This window comes from Halichoeres trimaculatus, unplaced genomic scaffold (assembly GCF_033239565.1).
Source record: "Halichoeres trimaculatus isolate MK-OKI-2021-1 unplaced genomic scaffold, fHalTri1.1 fHalTri1_scaffold_12, whole genome shotgun sequence".
In the NCBI taxonomy this organism is placed as follows: Eukaryota; Metazoa; Chordata; class Actinopteri; order Labriformes; family Labridae; genus Halichoeres; species Halichoeres trimaculatus.
The window spans coordinates 30811456-30835114 of record NW_027437190.1 but is presented as its reverse complement, the minus strand read 5'-3'; the positions used below and the strand labels follow the sequence as shown (position 1 = coordinate 30835114).

The following is a 23659-nucleotide window of genomic DNA, read 5'->3' as shown; positions in this document are numbered from 1 at the left end:
GAAAGAAATTAATTAAAAATAGCAAAAAAACAAAACAAAACAAAAAACATATTTTGTCCAACATTGTTCTTTTTTTATCTTTTATGTTTATATCAATTTGAACAACTTCACAAGGACACATTCATGTCTTTAAATCCATGTGAGAGTTGACACAAGTGGACTCTCGGAGAGTAAAATAAGATAAAATAATTAAATAAAAAATTTGAAAAAAATACAGCCTTCACAAAAATATGGAATTATATTTAATATATAGGAATATGATAAGTAAAAAATAAAATAAAATACTTGCATGTGATTTAGCTGAGCAAGAGCTGTTAAAAAGTATATTTATTCGCTCCTGAAGTGGAAAAAGTCAGTAAATGTAAAAAAAAAAAATTAAAAAAAAAAAAAAAAAAAAAAATCATTATTTTTTTTATTTTGGTTTCACCTAAGGGGTTGGAACTATGCCTAAATTTATAACAAGTTTAAAGAGAAGTATACTCAATTTATGGATTATAAATGACATTTGATAAGCTCTGTTTAAAGTTTTAAAATGTGTTTTTGTTTGTGTATTTGGAGTAAATATTTTTGAGTTTTCTAGTCTTCCAAAATAATAAAATAAAATAATATAAAATAACATAAAATAAAATAAATAAGTAATATAAGATGAAAAATTAACTCGTGGACTCTTAAAAATGTGATTTTTTGAGTATTGATTGAGTCAGATGAGGTGAGAAGGTAATGAGTTTAAGCTGCAGCTTGCAACAGAAGACAGTTACTGTGCGCGTGCATGCGCGTGCCTTCAGGTACGGAAGTGCCTCTGCGCGTGATGCCGCTCTCGTGCTGTCCCTGAAGTGACATTTCCCCAGAGAAGCGGAGCACGGAAGCCGGTGTGGAGTGTACAGTCCCCTCACACTGCGCGCCCCACGGAGGGAGAGCTGTTAGCATCATACAGCGCTGAGTGCGCGGTATAAATAACAGGGAGGGAGGGGGAGAGGGGGAGGCACAGGGAGGGGAGGGGGAGGGAGTTTGCAGCTCGATCAAAGTGCGCTATCAGCTGCTGAAGGCAGGACACACTAACGTTGTGATAGACGCTGATAGTGGCGGAGGAAGAGACAGACTGAGGGTGGAGAGGACGGAGCTGTCCCTCGTCGCTGGTGACGGTGTCGCTGGTACAGATGGGTGCGTCTCTCCTCAGCTCGAGCCGGCAGTGCGAGCGGTCACCCTAATGCAGCCTGAATCCAGCTGTGAATGACACCCAGCTAACAGTAAGTTCAATTACACCTTCATTTCTTCCTCTTCGACTTATTTCACCATTTTATCGCCTTATTTTTAAACCTCCACGGCCTCAGTGACAGGATAGGAAGCAAATGTCATCATGTGTCACTCTGTGTTGTAATAAGAGCGTCAGCACGTACAAACTTTTACTGCCTCACTCTGTTTCACGCTTTATCCTCCTGAACAGAAGCAGCTATCATCAGGACTGTGTATTTATCTGTAGCACCATGCTATGGCTGCCGTTAGTGAGCTGAAACAGGAGCATTATGGGGTGTGACTTCACTGTAACCTAGATACAGCTGTATGTGTGTACATACAGGGCTGTTTGCATGGTCAGAGGCAGTGAATAGCAGGCATTCAGACCTCTGCACAGCAGAAGCTGCTCTGTTTATAACTTGTTTCCCCTGCAGGCCTTCATGTGCCTTGTGCGGCTCTTTCATGCAGTTCTAACAAGCAAAATTAAAAACCAAACGCCTTAATAAATGCTGATAAAAAGAAGGAGTTAAGCGTTGCACGAATGCCACAGAGCTGCAGGAGTCTCAGACAAAGGCACAATGGAAAGTTGGGAGTGCCAGCACATTTTTTAAACCACCCTTGAGGCTTTTTCTGCTCATGTTCTGCTGTGAGAGTCAACAGGGGGTCTTCAGGGGATTGATTATGTTGATTAGAGCAACAGCAGCTACCTGACAGCCATAGAAATGTAATATAAACCAAGAAATAACATAATTTATCAAGGGTTTAGAGCTTCAACAGGTTCTGTGTTAGAGTCTGGATTTGACATTTCCACAGAGCTCATCCTGTAACAGCCTCTCTCCCTCCTACACCTCTCTTCCTGAAACAGTGTTTACTTGATGTCTATCTTCATGGTAATCCAAATACCAAAGAGGGGAAAGGGAAATGGCAGGAGGGGTTACTATGCAAATCCTGCCCTGCTGCTGTGGGGCACAATGGATGTGTTAAACAAATCCAGCACAAAATGGCCTCAGTGTTACTAACTACGCAGTGTAGTGTGCTTTTTTTTCCTATGAAATGCTCTGAATTTGATCCCACAGGTTGACGGAAAGGCAGAAAATTGTTTCTTACTTTGCAAACGGTGCCTAATGGGCTGTAAAACCTGAGATCAACTGAAGAAAAAAGCTTTAATTTATCATATTATATCATAGATGATAACAAAGGTTGTGTCACTCATTATTCACAATGAGAGCTCATTAAAGAGGGATTACTGAATGGCAGGAGGAGGAGAATTATAGTAAGCAAACTTTAATCGATCTGCTTCTGTTTATACCAGATACATGACTGTTGTTTTGCAGAGTTAGCCTACCCCTTATAATGATGGAAAAAAGTAGAATAGAAAAATGAGCTGAAGTAGTTGAACCATTAAACAAAAGTTGGAGTGAAGTTGTAAGAGTTATTCGTTAAGGAGTTTGAATAGATTTTGTAATACTTTCACCTTTAAATTGGTGCCGCTTAATAACTTACATAATAAACAATATCGTGTATATCATCAGCAAGGCAAGTCAATATTTGGCACTCAACATAAAGTATCCCTTTAGAGCTTGGCAGGTAAAGTTTTTCAGCAAGAAGTAAATTAAAAAGCAGGAGTATTTTTTTCCTCTCTCGGTTGATACCAGAGCAAGATTAGCAAAGAGTTCAACCGTTTCTGTTGAAGCATTGTTATATTGCTATGTTGCCAAATGTATCATATTTAATAGATGAGTTTTAAAGACCTCTATCTCATCAATATGATAAATAGTTAAAATAAAGCACTCTACCCCTTTAAGGATTATTATAGCACTTCAGGCAGCTGAAGTTGTACGAGGGAGGGCTTAAAAGTTTGTAGCCTGACGATGAAGGAGTTATGCCACAGTGATGAAACTTGGCATGCATTAAATTCAACATTTTCCGACACTTACAGCATGGTATATTTTCAGATTAACTGATGCTGATGTCGTGTTTGAGGAATCTGAAAAGTAGAACCAGTAGCACTTTGTGCAATATCTGCAGAAAAAGGGGTTGACCCCCAAGGACATTTACGCCGACATTAGGGATGGGTACCTTTGACATTTGAAACGATACAGTACCGATACCCAATATTTGGCAATTTGTACTGGTACTGGACTGTACCAATCTTTGGTAATTTTTTGTGGTCATGTGGTGAAATATATCAATTTGTTTAATAAAAAGAATTTTAATTTTTTCAATTTAACGTATTAATAACTCAATATGTAACCGTGCAATGCTGTGTTCATGTTCAGCATGGAAAATTGCCCACGCTCCCACTCCCTCACAGCCACAAGGATGCATTCAGGTATCTAAACATAAAGATAAAGATAAAGATAAAAGATAGAAAATACTTAATTAATCCCAGAAGGGAAATTAATTTGGTTTGTAGCTCATCTTCCAAATATTAAAGAATTGAAGACTCTGGTGGCTGCAGGGAGGAACGCTCTTCTGTATCTCTCCGTCCTGGAGCGCACAGACGTGAGTCGTCCACTGCTGCTTTTTCTCCGGTCCAGGATGGTGTGGAGTGGGTGATCAGTGTGACGAACAACTTTGGCCTTCACTTTCTTCTGTGTATACCTTTCCACCACAGCCTCCAGTGAGTCCAAACTGGATCCAACCACAGAGCTAGCTCTCTTCACCAGTTTTTCCAGTCGCCTCTTGTCCTTCTGCTTTAAACTATTTCCCCAGCAGACTGCACCATAAAACAAAGCACTGGCTACCACAGACTGATAAAACATCTGCAGCAGCTTTCCACAGACGTCAATTGATCTGAGCTTCCTTAAGAAAAAGAGACGGCTCTGCCCCTTCTTAAAGAGTGCATCTGTATTAAGGGACCAGTCCAACTTGTTGTCCAGATGTACACCAAGATATTTGTAGGTTGACACCACCTCCACGTCCACCCCATGGATGTTAACTGGCTGATGGCAGAGCCCAGACTTTCGGAAATCCACAATCATTTCCTTTGCTTTTGAGGTGTCCAGTAGGAGACAATTTCTATGACTCCAGTCACAGAAAGCTTTTATCAGATCCCTGTATTCAGATTCCTGTCCATTTTGGATAAACATGGTACCTTTTGATTTTATGTGAATTGGTACCAGGTACTTTTGACAAAATTCGGTCAGTACCTATAGAAGTACCTAATTTGGTACCCATCCCAGCCGACAAGCCAAGAAAACATTGACCGTGTTGAAAAACAAACCATGCCACAAGTGTCAGAAAAAGTTGAATTTAATGCATGCCAGGTTTCATCACTAGAGCATGCTCCTTCATAGTCAGGCTATGAACTTTTCAGCCCTCCCTCGTATTTTGACCCTTACATGGATGCTCTCACAAAATCATCTTCACACTTTTTTTCTGGAAAATCATTAATAATTTTCAAAAAGTTGTGGTAAGAATAACATCAATAATGTCTCATCTCCAATTCTCTCTAATTGTTTAAGATACTTTTTTTTCTGCACTAAAAGAATTCATTTGAACTTAAAACTTGCTGAAAGTTGCTGACACCGTCCAATTAATCAAATGTGATACAAAAAATATATATGATAAACAAATTGATGTTGCAACATTTTTTGTGGATTCTGTTAAAAAATTGAATTTTCTGGCTGTTTTTTAATTAGTCAGGATTTGCAAGGTTAGAATGAGAAACTCTACAACCAGTGTTCTGCTAGCTAAAAGAGTTAAATGTCTCTGAACTGAATTTCAAATAAACACTAACATGTGAATGCTACACTGCTCTTTAAGGATAACCATGCGCATATTTATGATATTCAGACATTTACTTTGACACCAGGGCTGTGATAGGCAACCATAAACCGATGAGTCTGGTCACTTTTTGTAGCTAGCTTAATTAATCAGATAATGTGGTTTGTCATTGTCATGTTACATTAATAATTTGACATAGCAACAAATAGCTACATCACACTATTACTCTACATTCTGTAATAAGTCATCTTGAGCAAAGAGAAATAGCAAAGCAAAGAGCTGTACACTTTAATAAAAGCTAAATCTTTTCCACAGGGGGTAATGGTGCTTATGGGAAATGTAGTCTTCATTCAAAAATAGATTTTTGTCTTAAGGCGTCAAGATTTCAGAAGATTTGTTTGCAAATTTATAATGTAGGAGTGACCGTAACAAGTGATACCGATTTCTCCTCACAGTTTGAGTTTCTTGATGTGATTTTCACGTGTTTGGTTGAAATGTAAGAGATTGGGAAGAGCGTTATTGCAGGCTTTGATATATCAAATCAGAGAAAAGTCTTGAGAGGTTACAATTCACAGTCTGTAAGATCAACAGTGTTGTTAACTCAGATCATCAGCAGAACTCGAGGTTTAAGATTCTGTAGTCGGACGGTAAAAAAAGCTCTAATGAGGTTTTTCTGCACATCAGTCTGTCAGACCACTACACACTTCCTCTCTGTGCTCCTCCAGTCCGTGGCAGCTGACACCATGCTCCCCCGAAACATGCGAACAGGTGGCTATGACCTGCCGGGGGTGGAGTCGAGCGAAGTGCCTCTCATTGGCTACCGGGCTTTGTCACCTGACTCTGGCTCCAACCAATCAGAGAGGAGGAACAGCAGAGATGAAATGGACACTTCACAGGTGAGTGTGAGGCTCATGGCTTATTGAAAAACATCCATCAGTGAGTCACCTGAGCGTGTCAGAGAGGGCGAGATGAAGTAAACTCTCTGCTCTGCTCTGGTGAAGTCTTTGTGATGTTGATTTGGCTCTGATATTCTCCTACTTTGATAGTTTTTCTTCTGTTCACACAAGCCAGCGGTATCTAGAGCAGTCCTGTATCTGAGTATCAGTTACTTAGATAAACAGAGGATGAGGTCACTTGTTAGGGGATCAGATTAGTGTTATACAAGGAGGAACAGAGTAATCAAGGAAGCATGACTTGATGTTTACTGCTTTCCCAAAAAGAAAATCCTCAAAAATATTGGACAAAAAAGGAAAACTGAACCAGTTTCTGAAACTCAGAACAAGCATCTTTTGTACTTCTGAAAAATCTTCATCAACCTCATCATTAAATATACTATCTTCATCAGGCTTTTCGTAATTTTAAATTAGTGTCATTGGTCGTAATCTCTGTAATTTTTCTCACTACGAGAACTGATCCGAGCAGCTCTGGTTTTCCGTCGTCTCTCTGTGTCACTCAGTTTAAAAATACCCCAACAATAGCCACTATTGTTTGCAATGATTTTCAGTGTTGATAAGATATTCTCTGACATCAAAGAGTGAATCATACACACTGCAGACCTCTGGCACAACCACGAGGCTGACTTTTCTTTGTACCATATCTCAGATTTCTCTTTTATGATTCACTACACGTGTCATGTTTACTATGTTCCCCGCATGATGCTTTGTGTTTAGTTTAGTGATGAAATGCATGCAATCTCTGAGCATATTTTTACCACAGATAATTATTAAGACCCTTGAACATACACAGAGTTTGCACGACTGATTTTGCAGTCGAGCTGGATTTCAGCCAAACTGCATGTTGTTTCACCGTGCAGGTCCAAGGAGAGTTCGTGGCCTAATCATCTGCTACCGACTGGTCAGATTAAATTCTTGCATGTTAGAAATCTGCTCGGCTACAAGCCAAGTCTCCAACATTGGTGCTTTTTAATCCAATAGTACTTGTGCAAATTTGTCTCAAAGCAACAGGGCACCAGATTTGGACAGCTGGAATAGAATAGAAAATACTTTATTTATCCTTGAGGGGAAATTCAGGAGGAGTCACAGCAGCAATTAAGAAAACAAAAGTAGGTCCACAAGAAAATAGATGATGACAGCTTGTCCATGATTCTCCAGTCAGCCAACCTCCACCTCCACGGGGTCCAGGACTGAGCTTCTTCAGCAGTCTGTTCAGTCTCTGTCTCCTGGATCCTGTCTGCTCACAGCAGGTGAAGCTCTTCCAACATGGCGTTGGTGTCTGGTGTTAGCTCCGTTAGCCATGTCTGTGAATAGCATGATGCTACTCTGCCTTCTGGTATTCCCTCTGTTGCTGGGTTAGCACGGCTAGCTTGTCCATCTTATTGGAGATAGATCTTACATTCCCAGTAATGATGGATGGATGGACGGGTCCATGTCGTCACTTCTTAGCTCACACCTGAGAACCAGCATGTCGTCCTCACCTCCTTCTCCTCACCTTGTGGGGAAACATCCGGCCTTGCACCAGTTAGCACTGACATGTTACAGGCTGCTAACAGCTGATTTCACATGTAAACAATGCAGCCATGCTAACACGTAGGATCTCCAGACAAACACAAGAGCAAAAATAGTAAAAATATCACTGAAGACAAAACCAGTTTGATGTTCATGACCGACGAATGAACCATGCAAAGCAATGATCCGCTCCAAATGCAAAAATGCCAAAAAAGAGACAAAAAAAAATTACAAGAAACAGGCAAAGAAGACAGAGCCACTGCAACAGACAGCCACAACCAACAACAAGACAAAAAGAGGTCTGAATTGCTTGTAACAAGTAAAAAAAATCAGCCAATGAAATAAGAAAAATTTGCTTGAAACTAGAATAATATTTTAATACGATAAACTTTTCTCTTGTTCCATTGGCAGATTTCTTTTTACTTGTTGCAAGCAATTCAAACTTTTTGTCTTTAAATAACTTGGAAGACGAAATTCATCTGGACTGGTCAGGTGATTGTGGCTCTATGAAAGTCTAAAAAGACATTTACCCACGTTGCTTTCAAAGAAACATTACGTAAATACATTTTGAGAATCATACAGTGTTTGTCCATCCTTAGTTTTCTTTATAAATGTCGTTTTTAAAGATTTTTATTTGCTCTTTTCTCCTTTTAAGTTTGATTCTCCATCAGGGAAAACTGCTCCCTCTGTCTGCTCTGACAGGCTGAAATCTCTAACAATGTTGACATGTGGAACCAACTTAGAGGAAGTGAGAAGGTTCACGGCACAGGTGGATTTCCCACGACCTCTCACCTCTGTTAATGTTTAGTGATGAAGTTCCCTGAGCCTTATCATGAGCTGCTGTTTAAACTTCACACACCGTTCAGGTATTAGTTTAAAGAATTTCAGAGAAGTGTATAATTTATGTTAAGCTGAGGACAGGATTTACAACTTCAGGCCTTTACAGCTAAGTAGGAAACATTTTCCCTGAGTCACAGTGATCTACTGACCCAGTCTCTCACCCCCATGACACAGGACCTGCATAGCTTTCTGTTTCTACTTCACACTGAGCCTCAAGAAGCTTCTCGCAGCTAAAAAAAGAAGTTGCACTGACTCCCTTTCTGAATGAGCGGACTCACATAGCGGCTGCTGGACCTGGCAGTAAATAATGTATGGTGCGGTTAGGCCGCTCGATGAGACATACACCTGCTCTCCCTATAAACAGGATCTAGTATCACAGGCCGTCTCCAAGGAGAGTCCATGGAGTGAAATCCAATACGACTACTCGTTCATTCTTTTATGAGGGAAACTTGGATATGAGGGTCAGGATACATGAAGTGACAACCTGCAGTTAATAGTGAAGGTTTAAGATGTGTGGATTCATGTTTACTTTCTTTGATTGTTAATACAGAGAGAGATTAGAGATGATATACTTTTCATTTTTGTTCAGCTTTATTTTGGTTTTCTGTTTCTTTAAACTGCAGTTCGTAGGTAGCAGAGGTGTGAAAAAAATTCGGCATTGCGATACTTTGAACAGTGGTAAAATATCAATATTTCAACTCCTAATATAGAAATTCAGTTAAAAGAAAACTTCATATTTTAGATGACCTGGAAGTCTTCCACACCTCCACTACAGTAGATGGCGCTGAAGAGTTACTCTGCTGTATGTTTCCCATAAACTGTAACATAAATAAAATCTCAAATTATATTCAAAATATTTTATTCCTGAACTTGATGATGTGTGTTTTAGCATAAACATCAATGTTTTCTCTCTATTCTTGGGTCAGTTAGTTTAAAATCATTTTAAGTTTGTTTTTTACAGTGTAGTAGGCTGATAAAATAGTAATCATAGTCATGTTTTGCGCAATATTGGATTTTTTCTTTTTTCAATGTTGGGTAGACCAAGTGACATTTATCAGTTTCACCAATTGATTACGTCTTTCACCCAATATTATTTTGTTACATAAGTTTAATGTCAATAGTTGACTTTTTGACAAACTTGATACACTTAATGTTCTCAAGTTAAGAGTTTGTATGAAACACCGCATCTGACTTTAATTATTTCAAAAACAATAAAATGGAAAATTTGTTTTAAAGTTGTGCAGTTAAAAAAGTTATTAAAATAAATTGTTAAAATGCTCTAATAAAAGGCAGCTGTAAAAAAGTGAAACTTTAACCTGGATTTACAGGAGCAGAGCGTTTCAGCAGACCTGATATTTTCTGGCAGTTTGTTCCAGATATTTGGAGCATGGAAGCTGAATGCTGCCTCTCCATGTCTGGTTCTGACTCTGGGGACTGAAAGCAGACCTGATCCAGATGACCTAAGTGGTCTTGATGGTTCATGCTGGATTAAAAGATCATCGATATTTTGGCCCTAATTTATTCAGAGCTTTGTAAACCAACAGGAGTGTTTTAAAGTCAGTGTCAGCCAGTGAAAGACCTCAGAACTGGACTGATGTGATCCTCTTTCTTGGTCTTAGTGAGGACTCGAGCAGCAGCGTTCTGACAGTTTTTTAAGGGAGACCTGTAAAGACACTGTTACAGTAGTCAAGCCTACTGAAGATAAAAGCATGGACTAGTTTTCCCAGGTCCTGCTGACACATCAGTCCTTTAATCCTCTACACATCCTTTAAGTGATACTAGGCCGACTTTGTAACTGTCTTTATGTGTTTGTTAAAAATTAGATCTGGGTCCATGATCACACCCAGGTTTCTGGCATGGTCTGTGATTAGGGATGTCCCGATATTACATCTTCACTTCCGATGCGATACTGATACTGCAGCATTGAGTATTGGCCGATACCAATATTAATCCGATACGATATCAGCATTAAACATGCATACTTTTATTACTTATTTTGTAGTATGTCTGTCATGTTAGAAAAGGCTTGATTAAGTGATATTATTCAAACAAAGAACAGTAGTCAGCAACAGTAGGTATGAGGAAAAACTGACCCATTTATTATTAACCAATGGGTAACAGAAACTGCTTATATCGGAGATTTTAGATGCATTCCAATACCGATACCGATACTTGTCTTTTCGCTGATATCAGACCGATATCCGATATCAATATCGGACTGGGACATCTCTATCAGTGATTTTCGGACTGGGGCTGACTTTAACATCTGGACTCACTGACTTTGAATCTCTCTGATCTGGCTCCAAAATTAACAACCTCAGTTTTACCTTTGTTTAGTCAATCACTGATTTGTTTAAGACATTTATCCAGAGCCTGTATGCATCCGTGATAACCTGGTGACATCGAAATGTATAACTGCATGTCATCAGCATAATTATAGTAACTGACTTTGTTGTTTACTATGATCTGAGCAAAGAAAATTAGAGTTAAAAAGTCAATCTCCTCCCCAAAACAAAGGCATCCCTTAGTGAGAGTCACATCTTTAAGACAGTGGGTGATGATGCTCATGGGAAATGTAGTCTTTATCCCAGTATAACCCTACTAATTCCAGGCATGATTTGAAAAATGTTGGACCCAGTCTTTTTTTTTTATGGGTTTGACAGCTGGGCCAGAGGCATTGATTTTCCAGTTGTCCAGTCATCCTTTGATTGGACTCCTTTAAATTCAACACATACGTCCACCTGGACTGACGGATTAACCCATTTGAATTTGATGATCAACAGACTTTTTTGACGCTTTTGAGAAATTATGTATAATACCTCTCCTGGCTAAATATACCCATATATATTCAGACAGTACCAAATTTATGATCATGAGATTCCCACTGAACTGACTATGAAGTCACCCACAGGAGTCAGGTTAGGGCAAAGTTTCCCAGACATCCCCTACAAACCGACTGGCAGAACATCACAGACTGATGATATCGTCCAGGGTAATCGTATTCTCAGAGGATTTTATTCCTTCAAGGGGAAAAGAGCAGCTTTGGCGTTAATACTTCAGAGTTTTACTTAAAAGCATGAAGATAACGGGTACCAGGGGAAACAGATGAAAGCATGAGAAGAGGAGCAGAGAGAAAGATAGGAAGGAAGAGGTCTGGGGGGTTTTGAAACCACACTGAAAAACAATGGTTATCTTTAAATAAAGCTTCAGAAGATGTATTTACAAGCCCTTGTTTGGTTGTAAATAAGGGCATCTGTGTATTTGTTTAAAGACAAAGCTCTTTGGCACACCGGAAGCCTGACGACGTGGATTTATTTGAGGAAAAAGGTGGTTGTTTTTTGAGACGCTGGGTGAAAAAGGAGAATCAGTTTCCTGCAGAAACCTGACGTAGTCGTCCAGGAGAAGAGGTTGACGCAGTCTCGACTTGTGATGGAAGGAGAGGGGAAGAAAAATAGCTTCGCAACACGACAGCACGTCCTGCTTCCTGTGTTTGTCTCCACTTATTATGTACTTCCTGCAGCCGGGGAGGAGGGGGGACTTTAAGAAAAATGAGAGCTCTGAAATGATATCATCTTCAAAAAACACAAACAAAGTGCCAGATCTGACAGAAACAATGGCGCACATGGGAAAAGTCAATATTGGTTCAGTAAAACCTCCCAAATATGAACGCTTAAGTCTCGTATTATGAAGCAGAACTCATGCCACCAACCACAGCGCCCAAGAATCAAAACACTTATCCACCAGCCTCTGAGGCAACGACTCCAAACTACACACACCTCATATGCTTTGGAAAGTTTCTCCTCTGAAAAGGTTTCTCTGACCCAGATTCAGGCTGAGTTTCAAATAGCAATGAAAGATACTTTTATCTCAAGTATCTCAATTTAGTCAGACTGGAAAAGGAAACAGAACTACTTGTCTTTGTGTCTGAGATGAAGGCCAACAAGTTCACTGAGCTGATCAGCTTTAGAAGTAATGCGAAGAATTGAGGTGTTTTAAACTATTTTATATATAAACTGTTTACATTTTGCGCCTTATTTCAATACTGTGTAACTTAAAAGGACCATGCACTATCTGAGTCTTATCTACGACATCTGTTTCCTGACATTTATCACCTGTTTTACCTACTGTTTCCAGTCTAAGTTAGGTTTAGCAGAATGCAAAGAAGATCCAGAAACTTCTTGCTCCTGGTAAAACATTTCCCAGAATTTCACAGTTCCTATCCCTGTGGCCACTGTTGATCTATGTTTCCACCACCTGGGTAGATTATTATAATCGGGTCAGGAAATATGGAGAAAAAAATGTAATTGCAACATGTCTCCAGACCAGTAGGGGGCAGTGGGGCAACAATAAAGTTAGCCTGTTAGCATCAGAGCGTGCAAGAGGGGTGGCCAAATTTTGAAAACAGCAAAGAGTGGGATTATTTTTTTTCTATAATGAATGGAGAGGTGAAGCGGGACCCCCACCACTGCTCAATTTTCCCTCGTTTCTGCTCACAAGAGTCTGATGCATGCCTAAATCTGGGCCAAAATATCTCTAGGTACAGTATCCCGGTACAGATATTTTACTACCTCCCACCTATTTGGTGTCTAAGGCGTCAATTAAAGAGAAGTTTAATTTTCATGTTCATATTTTTGGAGCGAACACTGTGCGAGTGTGGAACACTACAAAAAACTGAAACCTTATCAATTTTTTTGGTCTTACTTTAAGTAAAAATTGTCTTATAACACTTGATATGAGCCACATTCAACTTTTGAGTCAAGAAAAATGTCTTGTTTCAAGTTATTTAAAGACAAAAATGAGGTCTGAATTGCTAATGATAAGTAAAAAAAAACTGACAATGGAACAAGAGAAAATTGCTAAAAATTCTGCTTAAAACTAGAATAATGTCTTAATACAAGTTAATTTTCTCTGTTTAGGCCGTTTTTTTTTTACTTGTTACAATCAATTCAGACCTTGCTTGTGTCTTTAAAGAACTTGAAGCAAGACATTTTTTGACTGGTCAGGCAAATGTTTGTCATATGAAGTCTAAAAAGATATTTTCTTTTCAAAACAAGAGAAAAACAAGTGATATTATTTCAGCTTTTTGCTGTGAACAAAGGCACAATCTGAGCAGTAATGATCAGGGTGGCATGGTGGGACCTTAAGCAGGGGGCAACGGAGGCTAGCATCTAGGTAGCGGAGAGCAGGAACTCTCGCCACTCACATGCTCTGGTTAGCATGGAAGATTTTTAGCCTGTGCTGGTTTTGATAAAGGCAAAGCTATCACTAGTTGAAGTCATTTCATAAAGCTCAAACAGCTGGCTAAAAACCTGACCACTGTGCCATCTAAAGCGAGAAGACAACCAGTGTTTTAGCTTAAAACATGGAACTGTTGATTGACGACTTTCAGCGAGACACATCCCTCTCAAACAGCTTTAGATCATCATTTATTAGCCATCTGATGAGGATGTTTGGACACTCAAATAAAACTAAACCAGGATGCATTTCCAAGGACTTCTTCTGTTTTAACAGCTGTCGTAAACTGGATATCTACTGACACATTCAGCTGAAGGTCTCCAGTTTACAGGGTCACTCTTTAAACTGTAACACCAGGAGCTGACAGGGACACATTCACACTATCAGACTTAAAGAAGACCATTGGTTAGGGATTCCAACAGTCGAAATGCATGTTGCTCTGGGGGAAAGTTCCTGTGGTTGAAAAACACCTAGACATCTTAACAGGTATGGATACCCTTGAGCCAGTGGAGCAGACAGAACTGTGTGTATCTCAACCCACTGCTTTGCGTTTGCCTCTTGTGCTTTCATAACCCTGTAATGCAGTTTGAAAACACACAAAGGACAACAACTTGACAGGTTTAATATGAAGAACAAGGTTATGATAACAGAGAAGCTCCATTACAGCACTGTGCAGCCTCTCAATATGAAAAACAGCTTCACATGTGCAGCTCTTCAGGGCTTCCTGCAACAAATACTCAACTTTTTAATACTGGAGCACATTTCTGTGAGCAAATGCAGTCCAACTGCAAAATGCTAAAAATTAAAAAGTGGAATCATGACCTCATTAAAACTGAAAGTGAGAAAAGGGTCATCCAAGTTGTGTTCAGCAAGTCCTCATGAAAGGTGATGTCATTGTTTGCAAAGGCTCGATGTCAGAGTAAACACTGTGAAGTCCTGCTTCTCAGGATAACAAATACTTGTTAGCTTAAAGGCTAAAGTCCTGGAGATTCTTAAAGGCACTGTGAGGACATCAAAAGGGATCTTGAAAGAGTCCAACTGTTGTGTATTTGCCGTTCATAATCCATGATTTATGAGACCATTAGCCCAGAAACTTATTTTTATTGTTTTTATTCTATTTCTCAGTATCTGTGGTTGGGTTTTCCCAAATAAGTGTAAAAAAAAGTTGAACCACTCTTTGTTCATTTGCATCCAAAACAAATCACATCTTGCCAAGAGTCTTTATGACAGTGGGTGATGCTTGTTTACCTCATTTAATTTAAATTTATATATTTTAAGAACAAAAAAAAGAAACCCCCCAAAAAACAAAAGAAGAGAGAGAGAAGGAGAAAAAATAGGAAAAAATAGATAAAGAAATAAATAAAATAAATTTTTAAAAATTAGAATAAAAATAAATAAATCAAACAGATAATACACATAAATGAACAAATTTTAAAAAATAAAAATAAGTAGTTAAAAAATAAAATAAAATAAAAATCAATTAACTAAGACTTAAGAATTTGTTCAAGTTTCCCATTTTTGAAAATCTAATTTTCTATACTTTTAAGGACATAACCTGGTTAACCTATTGGTGCTTGAAAGGGCTGTTGTGGATTTCCAGTTTAAAAGGAGGTGGCGTTTTAAAATGGAGTCTTTATTTATTTCGTAAAAAACACCACAGATTGTTGCCACAGGTATCAGTGCAATTAACATTTCTGCAAAACCATTTTTAGATTCTACTCAGTGTATGTTTTAAAACCTTAAATTATGTGTTTGCACTCATTGTAACTCCAATTTATCTGCAGCATCTTAGTATTCTGATATCAGTAATTAGACGTTGTCTAAAGTTGCAAAGGGAAACTCATTGAGCCAATATCTAGCCATAATTTTTTTAAGAGATCTTACACCAACAAAACAAAACAAAAACAGGAAGCTAGGTGGACAAATAGCTCCAAATAAATGCTAATGTGCATTTAAACAGTTTGCTAACATGCTAGCCATAACAACTTCATTAACTAACTGTTACACTGCCCTCTGGTGGCCAAACATCGGCTAATTCTGCTTTAATAATTCACTTCACATGCTGTTCTTAATGGAAGGTGACACATTTATAAGCTAGCTGCCATCTACACACACACAGCTGTAAAGGTCTGCTGGTTAAGGTGGTATCACTGTGTCAAGTCATATTGTGCTTATTATAAACACAGCGTGCTTCCTGCTCGACAGCCTGTGTGAACATTTATTGCTTCTCTCTACAAAACGACAAACCTCTGACTGTTTTAACTGCACGTCAGACTCTCAGATGAAAATAAACAAATCATAAAGCCCATCCCTCTTCTACCTGTTATCAGCTATTGCAGGCTAATTGTTGTTTAGCTTGGTGTTGTATTTAACAGGATACTCAGATAAACTGGTTTCTCTGCATGGGAAGGTCTACTACAGAGACAAAGAGCAGAGAGGAGAGACTCTAAGAGGGGTATTGTTCTGGAAACAGCTTCAGGGCTTTGTCTCTTTGTGTGTGAGGAAAATGTCCGTGCACGTGTCTGAAGTTTTGCGATCAAAATGTTTTTTTTCTGCATGTAAAAAGTGACTCACTATAAATAAGAGTCGAGCTAACTACTACAACTCATCCCTCTCTGTTTGTTGCGTGTGTGAATGTGTGTAAAATGGGTGTGCCCAGGTAGACGCAGGCTTGCGGGGGCCGGACTTTAGCTCCTGCTTCAGGTGTGTCTTTGTAAAGCACAGGCACAAGACGTTGAGGGTCAAACACTTGAGACATTAACACTCAGATCTGGGTCAGTGTGGATTTAAATAAGCGGTCAAGAGAAGGAAAATAAGTCCACTGCTGATGAGAGAAAATGGAGAAAATGAAACTACAATGCGTACCTTTATCCTGAAGATTTCCAGGAAGCTTAGGGATTGCTACCTGTCTGGACTTGCACAGGTAAAGGTAACTTGTGTGACCATTTTTTCCCCCTTTTTTGTGCGTGTGTTTGTGTGTTCTTTGGCTGATTTCATGGGAAAGATACAACCCCTGGCAGATTAGCGCAGCAGCACAGATAGCAGCTAGAATAACAGGTTTGTAACACAGACAGTGTAATCCAGAGAGCAGGATCCGTTCTGAAAGCAAAGACCACCTGGTTGTAGCGCTGACCTACGATCAAGCCAAGCTAAGGTAATGTGAAAGAGGCTAACGGAGGCTTTGCATATTACAGCTGATTACACCATAGGAGTGCTTGATCTCTGACTCTTCTGCTGTCAGCATGATTTAAGAGTCTTTTGTCATATGTGGTCTCAGAATTTGCATAGGGGAAAGCCCACAAGTGTTTTCTACCGCTAACTGACTGCTAAAAGTGTTTCTAAAATGCTTCTGCTGTATTTGTTTTGAGTACGTTTCCATAGTGTTGCAGAAAAGTTGACTCATGATGAGTTCAAACCGTCCTGAATCGTCTGGAGGGTTTGCCAGACGGCTAAAATGACTTCACAGTGTTTCACTCATGCATTATGTATTGTGGAAAAAGTCACAGTTGCGAAAGAGTCAGGGTCAGGAGATGGGCAGAGTGATTCTGTTCAAAGTAAAATGCTCAATCTGTGATCTAAATGTAAACAAGCGGGCAGCCTCAGGCACCACAGTCCACAACAGGAGATAGAAGCAAACGTTGACAGCCTTTTTACTGTGCAATGCAACACTATCCAGAAACTACATCTGCATGCACAGTGATGCAACGAAAGATGTGTTTAATGACAGGCTTACGTCAGTTAACAGACACCTTTATTAACTCAACACTTGCAGGTGTAATTGTGACCATACGGAACATATGTAGTTATAAACGACAGCAAGCAAAGGGACTCAAATACCATACTTGAGTAGATTAGCAATTGTTGATCCTTAAACTTGTGTCGATATTAACGTTTTAAAAGAAGGAGCATACATTGGTTGATGTTTTTTATACTGACATTATTACAAAGTAATTAATCAGTAAGTCTGCCCTTCCTGCTGGGTGCTTTGCTCCCCATAGAGACTGTTTGTGGACCTGTTTTGTGCTAGTTGGGCCTTGAAAAGTTTTCACTTCAGTTTTTGACACTGCAGCTTTCTGTCTTTTCAAATCTCAGAACTATGCCTGTTTTGCTAGTTCTTGGCACCAGCTTTCTTCTTCTTCTTCTTCTTTTTTTAATTGGCAGTAAGCAAACAGTTGTAAGGAACTAACGCGGGGCCTTAGTAAAAATAAAGAATACATATATTTCTAAGGTACATAAAATAGTCACAAGAACTCTGCAGTTGTTTAAATTACAAATAAATGACTTTCCAAACATGTGAAAATTATGACTAGTCCCTTCAACTAGAAAAGCACTCAGAGAGCGCAGACCTCCACCAAGCATATTGTGATTGTCACCAACACTTTAGTCCTACTTTAATGTTATACTCCCTTTCAGCAGACTGTCTGCTACAATTTGGTGTTAGTTGCAGGTTTGTAGGATAATTTGTTTCCTGACAGTGTTGAAAATTACGATGACCCAGTTCATATTTCATATTCCAGATCTTAGTATCCAGAATATTACCAGGATCTGGATCGTACTTTTACATCTGTCAGAAATTATGGTGACCTTGTCTTGTATTGTTTTGCAAAGCAATCTGACTATTTATGGTGGAGTTATATACACATTTGGTGAAAACGGCCCTATCTCACATTTGATAAAGAATCCTTTAAAAAAATTCCTGGATCCAGACGGTGATCCAGATCACCTCCAAAATGTAATCATTTCTTCCTTATCCCATTTTAAACATTTCCTGATACTGTTATACACCTTTATTTGATAGCCCAAAAGGCTCAGATTTTGTATTATGTTTCAGCCATGCTTTAACACATTTGTTTAATGTCTTAAAATATTGTATTAATTTCATTTCACTTGGCATTTTACTACGCTATTATTGTTAAAGAGCCTTTTGTGGATGGAGCTGACTGCCCCAAGGAGGTCGTATTATGTGGGATTGTGTCCTTGGTGTTCCTAACACTATGCTGCCTGCTAAAAGTACTGCAAGACAGGTTACTGGTACAATTTTTTTGCGAACATTTGAAATCTTCTTTGAGATACAAGAACTTAATAAAGTGTTCAAAACTGAGTTAGCAATACTGCTTACAAACAGACTTTTTCAGTCCTTTTTGCCACAATGTCAACAGGCCGGAGTGAAATATACCAGACTTCTCTCTGTAACTGTTGTGTTGTTTTTGCTCTAACAGAGCCTGGTAAAAGAATCAGTTAAGTAGGTTTGTTCACAACCTTTGGGTCAAGCCCTGTTGCAGAATAAATCTGAGAAGCTGAAAGCTTAGCTGTAATGTTTTAACACATATTGGAATGTAAAAGGGTATAAACGTACTTTTTAAGACTCCAGCAGTTATTAAATTGAAATATACTGAGAAGTTTTGAAATAGTGGGAATTGCTAACTTATAGCTATACAAGACTTAGCAACAGATCTTGCTGCACTGTAAGCCTGTAAAGACAATTTAATCTCTGAATCCCCACACTGATAGGATAAAATGACAATAAACACCTTTAATGTTTATGATGAAGCAGTATAAGCTACCTCAAACTGAACTTAACTTTAGCACTTGAGTCAGTTTCCTGACTTTCAGCCACTGGTTGTCCACAGCTCATTTAAAAAAGTGTCATCTGTCTCGCTTCTCTCGGCTGTTTTGACAGTTCTGAAACGTCTCCATACTGCTGCTGCATATCACACTTCTTCTTCTTCTCTCTAATAAAGTGCTGTGACTCATCCGCTGTGTGTAGCATGAGCTGGCTGCAGAGTCCAGCGGAGAGCTGTGTGTGTTACTTATTACTGAGACTGTGCAGAAATGCTGCCAGGGCTGGTTCTTATACCCACGGATTATATTTGGTTGCAGGCAGATTAAGGTTTTCAAGGATGCGGGACGGCTTCAGTTGAACCACATTATTGCAGGGCTGTTGAAGGTGTGAGTGAATCATATGTTTTTTAATGTGATTTTGTGTTTTTTTTTTTTTTACTGTAGCTCCCATGTTTGTGATGAAAGTTTCCTCAAAGGTCTAAACCTACCAAAAACAATGTGTGTTATTTAAAATTAAAAGAGTATTTATATCTTGTGTGCACGAAATATCTCCAGGACCTTGTTGGCTCTGTTTCATAAAGATGAGTTTTGCATCATCAGTGCCATTTTGAGACAAAAACCTGGTTATAATGCATAGAAACAAGTCAATTTTGTGGTTAAACAGTGTCAAATTAATTAGCTGAGCATGGCTAAAGCTGGCAGATCTAGCACCCCAGCTTTCAGTCCTCTTTGCAGGATTACATTCATGTCAGTTTAACCAAAGACTACTTGCATTCAACTTTATGTTTTCCTTGCTGGAAAGAAAAGACTTGTTGCTGCTACTTATACACCTTTGGTTTGATTAATTGATAATGCTTATGTTTTACATTTCCATGCTTCATCTCAGTGCCTTCATTCTCTGTATACTGCGTACCATGGAGAAGTCTCTAACTCATTACTGCTCCCTTCATATTTTTATTTACAAGGCAATGCTTTGCTTGCTTCCTTATTTCTGAGCTTGAATTCGTTTGAAAAATGCTGGAAGCTACAGTCTTTGCTCTGTGAGCCACTCACAAAACTAGTTTTTTTGCTCTCTGACCTCTGAGTTTGCCTTGAAACGAGGCATAAGAGTTTAAGGGTCATCTGCTCCTGCAGCGTGGAATTTGCTGCTGAAAGGAGCTGGTGTCTTTTAATATATTTTAAAAACAGACTGAAGATGCTAGAGGAAAATGCATCAGCTTGTGGATGCTTTGACTGATGCTTTTCTCTAATGTGATGTGATGGATATGATGACCAGTTTTTAAAATTATGTGATTTTGGTCTCTAACTTTGTTGTTGTTGCTGGTCTTGGTCAGGAGACTCTCTTAAATAGATTATAAGTTTTCCTGGTTATATAAGATTTGAATAAAATAAAGAAAGAAATATCCATCTCCTAAATTAAAATATTGCTTTATCATGTTTGCGCTATAAGATGTCATTTTTATCCCGTGCTTGTTTTCATCCAGGTCGTAGGGCATTATAGCTTTATAGAAGAAGCTGTTAAAATTAGAGTTGTATCCCTGGTTCATGGGACACAGCTGCATTAAAGTTTAGACCCAATATATAAAATTTCAGGCATGTAACAATAAAACAGAAGCAAACCACTGACTGCTGAGATTACTGTTCTCCTTTTGAATAATTTTACTGTATGGCTCGTTAAATAAAATAAGCTAAAAGTAGAAAATCTCTGGTTGAAGTGCAGTCAGTAGTTTTTTTTGTTGTTGTTGTTGTTGTTTTTCAAATAAGGCTAGGTAATATATCAATATTTTAATTTTGGATATATATTTCAACATAAAGAGATATAGTTTATATTTATGTATTTCTATTTTGCGTCTTATTTAGTAATACATTTCTTTGCTTGGGCCGCAAGTTCGCTCCTACTTCTCCCCTCTCTTAAATAATGTTTCTCACACCCAAAGCCTCTCTGTTTGGATAGTCTGAATTTTAATTCAAAATATCTTATTTCAACTTGGAATAGGCTAAATGTAAAATAGAGATATAATTCAACTTTGACTTGGCCAAAATGGACAACAGATATCTCAAATTTCATATCTGTCATCAAAATTTATTTCAAAATATCTATAATTTACTTATAGATATCTGCAATTTGATGACTACCCCTAAATCTCATTTTAGATAGCCTATCTACATTCATATTTTGACTATTTACAAGTATCTACAATTCATTTAGCCTAACTGAAATTAAATTTTGTATATCCAAAAAAAAAAGAAGAAATTTTAAATATCTTGAATTGAAGAGAATTAAAATTACCTGTATTTCTGATTCTGTCGCGCTTTTATATGTTCAAACGGCTTCCCATACTCATAACGTATCACGCAGCGGCACCTTGCTGACAGAGCCCGTCATCGAAGAAGAGTTGGGCGGCTCGATAATTTGGAGATGGTTTGGATTTAAAGTGTCAGATGACAGGCATCAAAATGTGTTTTGTAAAAACTGTGAAAAAACACACTGCCTGAACGTTGAGACGTATTTGGTGCTTGATAAATGGGTAAAAACCAAGTACTAACGGCTGAAACTGCGAAGAGTGCTCGCGAGTCGACGGATAAACACAAACCTACAGAGCAACATGATACTCCTCTCCTATTGGTCGAAAGTGAATCTCCTCAGCCAATCACAGAATTACATGGTTGCTAGGACAAAGGGGAAGTTTTGAGGGGGAATACAGAGATACAGCTTACGTGAAAGCAATTTTGATCTATGTGAGTTTCAGCGTGTTTGAATGACTTCATAGGTTTATCGTGTAGTTTGTGTTTTGTGTGTTGGAGCAATGAGGCGATTTATGACAATTATTCTGTGAAATTTTATTGTGAAACTTTAAGGTTTTGTAAATAGTTTTACAAAACGCCTGGAAATTCCATGTTTAATACAAATATTTGTATATAACTGACGCTGTTTTTGAAATTTGCAATTTATATTTGCATTTTAAGTCAAATAAATTAAACTTGACATATTTGTGGCTTCCACAGTACAGATTTCTTTTTTTTTTCCGCACTCCTTTTTTTTTATTTTTCAATTTTAGGTCATGAGTGTTCATACATTAAAATAAATAAATAGTTAATATCAATAATGATAATAAAAATAGATATATCAAGCTTGGACATTCTAGATTGATTGTATGTATCAAAGATATAGAGATATGAATAAAATGCCATACACCCAGCCCCATTCTAATATAGTTTCTTTTTGTATCAAGGGACCACAAACCAATAACAACCACTGCCAAAGATTTCACACCCACTAGTGTACAAGGCTGCTTCATTCACATTCAGTCATTTTTTTAAAAAATCAGTTTAAAAGTTAAGCACATTTTTCTAATGTTTTCTGTTTGCTCTTTCTTCTTTAGGCAGAGCCATCCCCGATGAAGACCACCTGGTACTGTCCTCTGGATCTGGTAAGTCCAGCTGTGTAGTGCATACAGTAGCGTGGATGGGATAATGTGCCTGTGTGTCAGTGCCAGTTTAAAATAGAGTAACTGTGTCAGGGACTTTCCCCGAGGCTAAAACTGTCCGATAGAGCTCTATGTAGCATGTGAGGGGAAAGGAGCTCAACGCAGCGTGATTTTATGCTTTATTTTTACACATTTATGGAGGGTCATTAGAAAGACAGATGGTATTGTTTCATAAAAGTGTTCAATATGTCAGTTTGATGAGCTCAGTTAAAGGCTGAGATTACATTTAGAGCAATTTTCAGTTATATTTGGCCAAAAAAGATCTTCCCACAACATAAAGTTTCACTGTGATCCTAACTTGCTCTCTTTCCTTCAGTCCACTGTGGTGGAGGAAGAGGAGGATGGAGTGATCTACACAGTGGTGGTTAAACAGCAGCACAATAATCCAGTGGTAAGTCATGCTCGGTCGACTCAACACAATCTAAAAAAAGATTATCAATATGAAGCAATAATAACCCCTGTGTGTTGTCCCTCCAGTCATCGGTCACTCGCTCCCAGTGCGTGAAAGCGGGGACAGAGGAAAAGCTGGTGCTCCACCTCCTCCATTCATTCTCTATGGGAGACTCGTCCTTCATCACCATCTTCTTGTCAACATATCGATCTTTCACCACCACGCAGAGAGTGCTGGACATCCTCACTGACAGGCAAGAGAGACTTATAATCTGGTATGGTAATATGGACACTAGGGATGGGCATTTTACCATGAGCCGATTAATTGAATAGCACTAGTAATTGAACAAGGAACCCTCAGCCTTGACTTGTAATGACTTGGCATCAAAATCCCCCAAATCTCAACCTCCATCAAGAAGGAAAAACATGTCTGATCCATGGAGACCCCACCTCTAAGCTTACAGATACAGCACACCTTCAGAGGTCGAGTAGGGTCCTTGTCTTGTCTCGTCAGCGTCTTGCTCTGGCCACAGAATATTACACATTTAATCATTCCTTTTTGCTGATCTGTGTAGTTTTCAGTGAGGATTTAAACACACAAAGAAGAAATGGTTAATCTCTGTGTGTGAGCAGTTCAGGATGCTGTGATGCACAGCCTGCTCAGAAACTGCCAATATCCTGTCTGGCTGGGTTTGTGCTGTGTGGAGCAATAAAATG

At 38.6% G+C, this 23659-nt stretch overlaps 1 protein-coding gene across 2 annotated transcripts in view; it reads left to right on the top strand.

Moving 5' to 3' along the window:
* The first annotated feature begins 1009 nt into the window (after positions 1-1009).
* The window catches only part of rgl2 (ral guanine nucleotide dissociation stimulator-like 2), a 53940-nt gene continuing 31290 nt past the window's right edge, over positions 1010-23659 (top strand). Inside the window, exons 1-5 of one of the 2 annotated variants that reach the window (XM_074683371.1) lie at positions 1010-1247; positions 5688-5858; positions 22448-22495; positions 22869-22943; positions 23030-23196. In XM_074683371.1, coding sequence (XP_074539472.1) covers positions 5706-5858; positions 22448-22495; positions 22869-22943; positions 23030-23196 — 443 coding nt within the window. In that variant the 5' untranslated portion in view covers positions 1010-1247; positions 5688-5705. Of the gene's footprint in view, positions 1248-5687; positions 5859-16242; positions 16426-22447; positions 22496-22868; positions 22944-23029; positions 23197-23659 lie in introns of those variants that run through there. The other variant, XM_074683372.1, reaches the window with a different exon arrangement.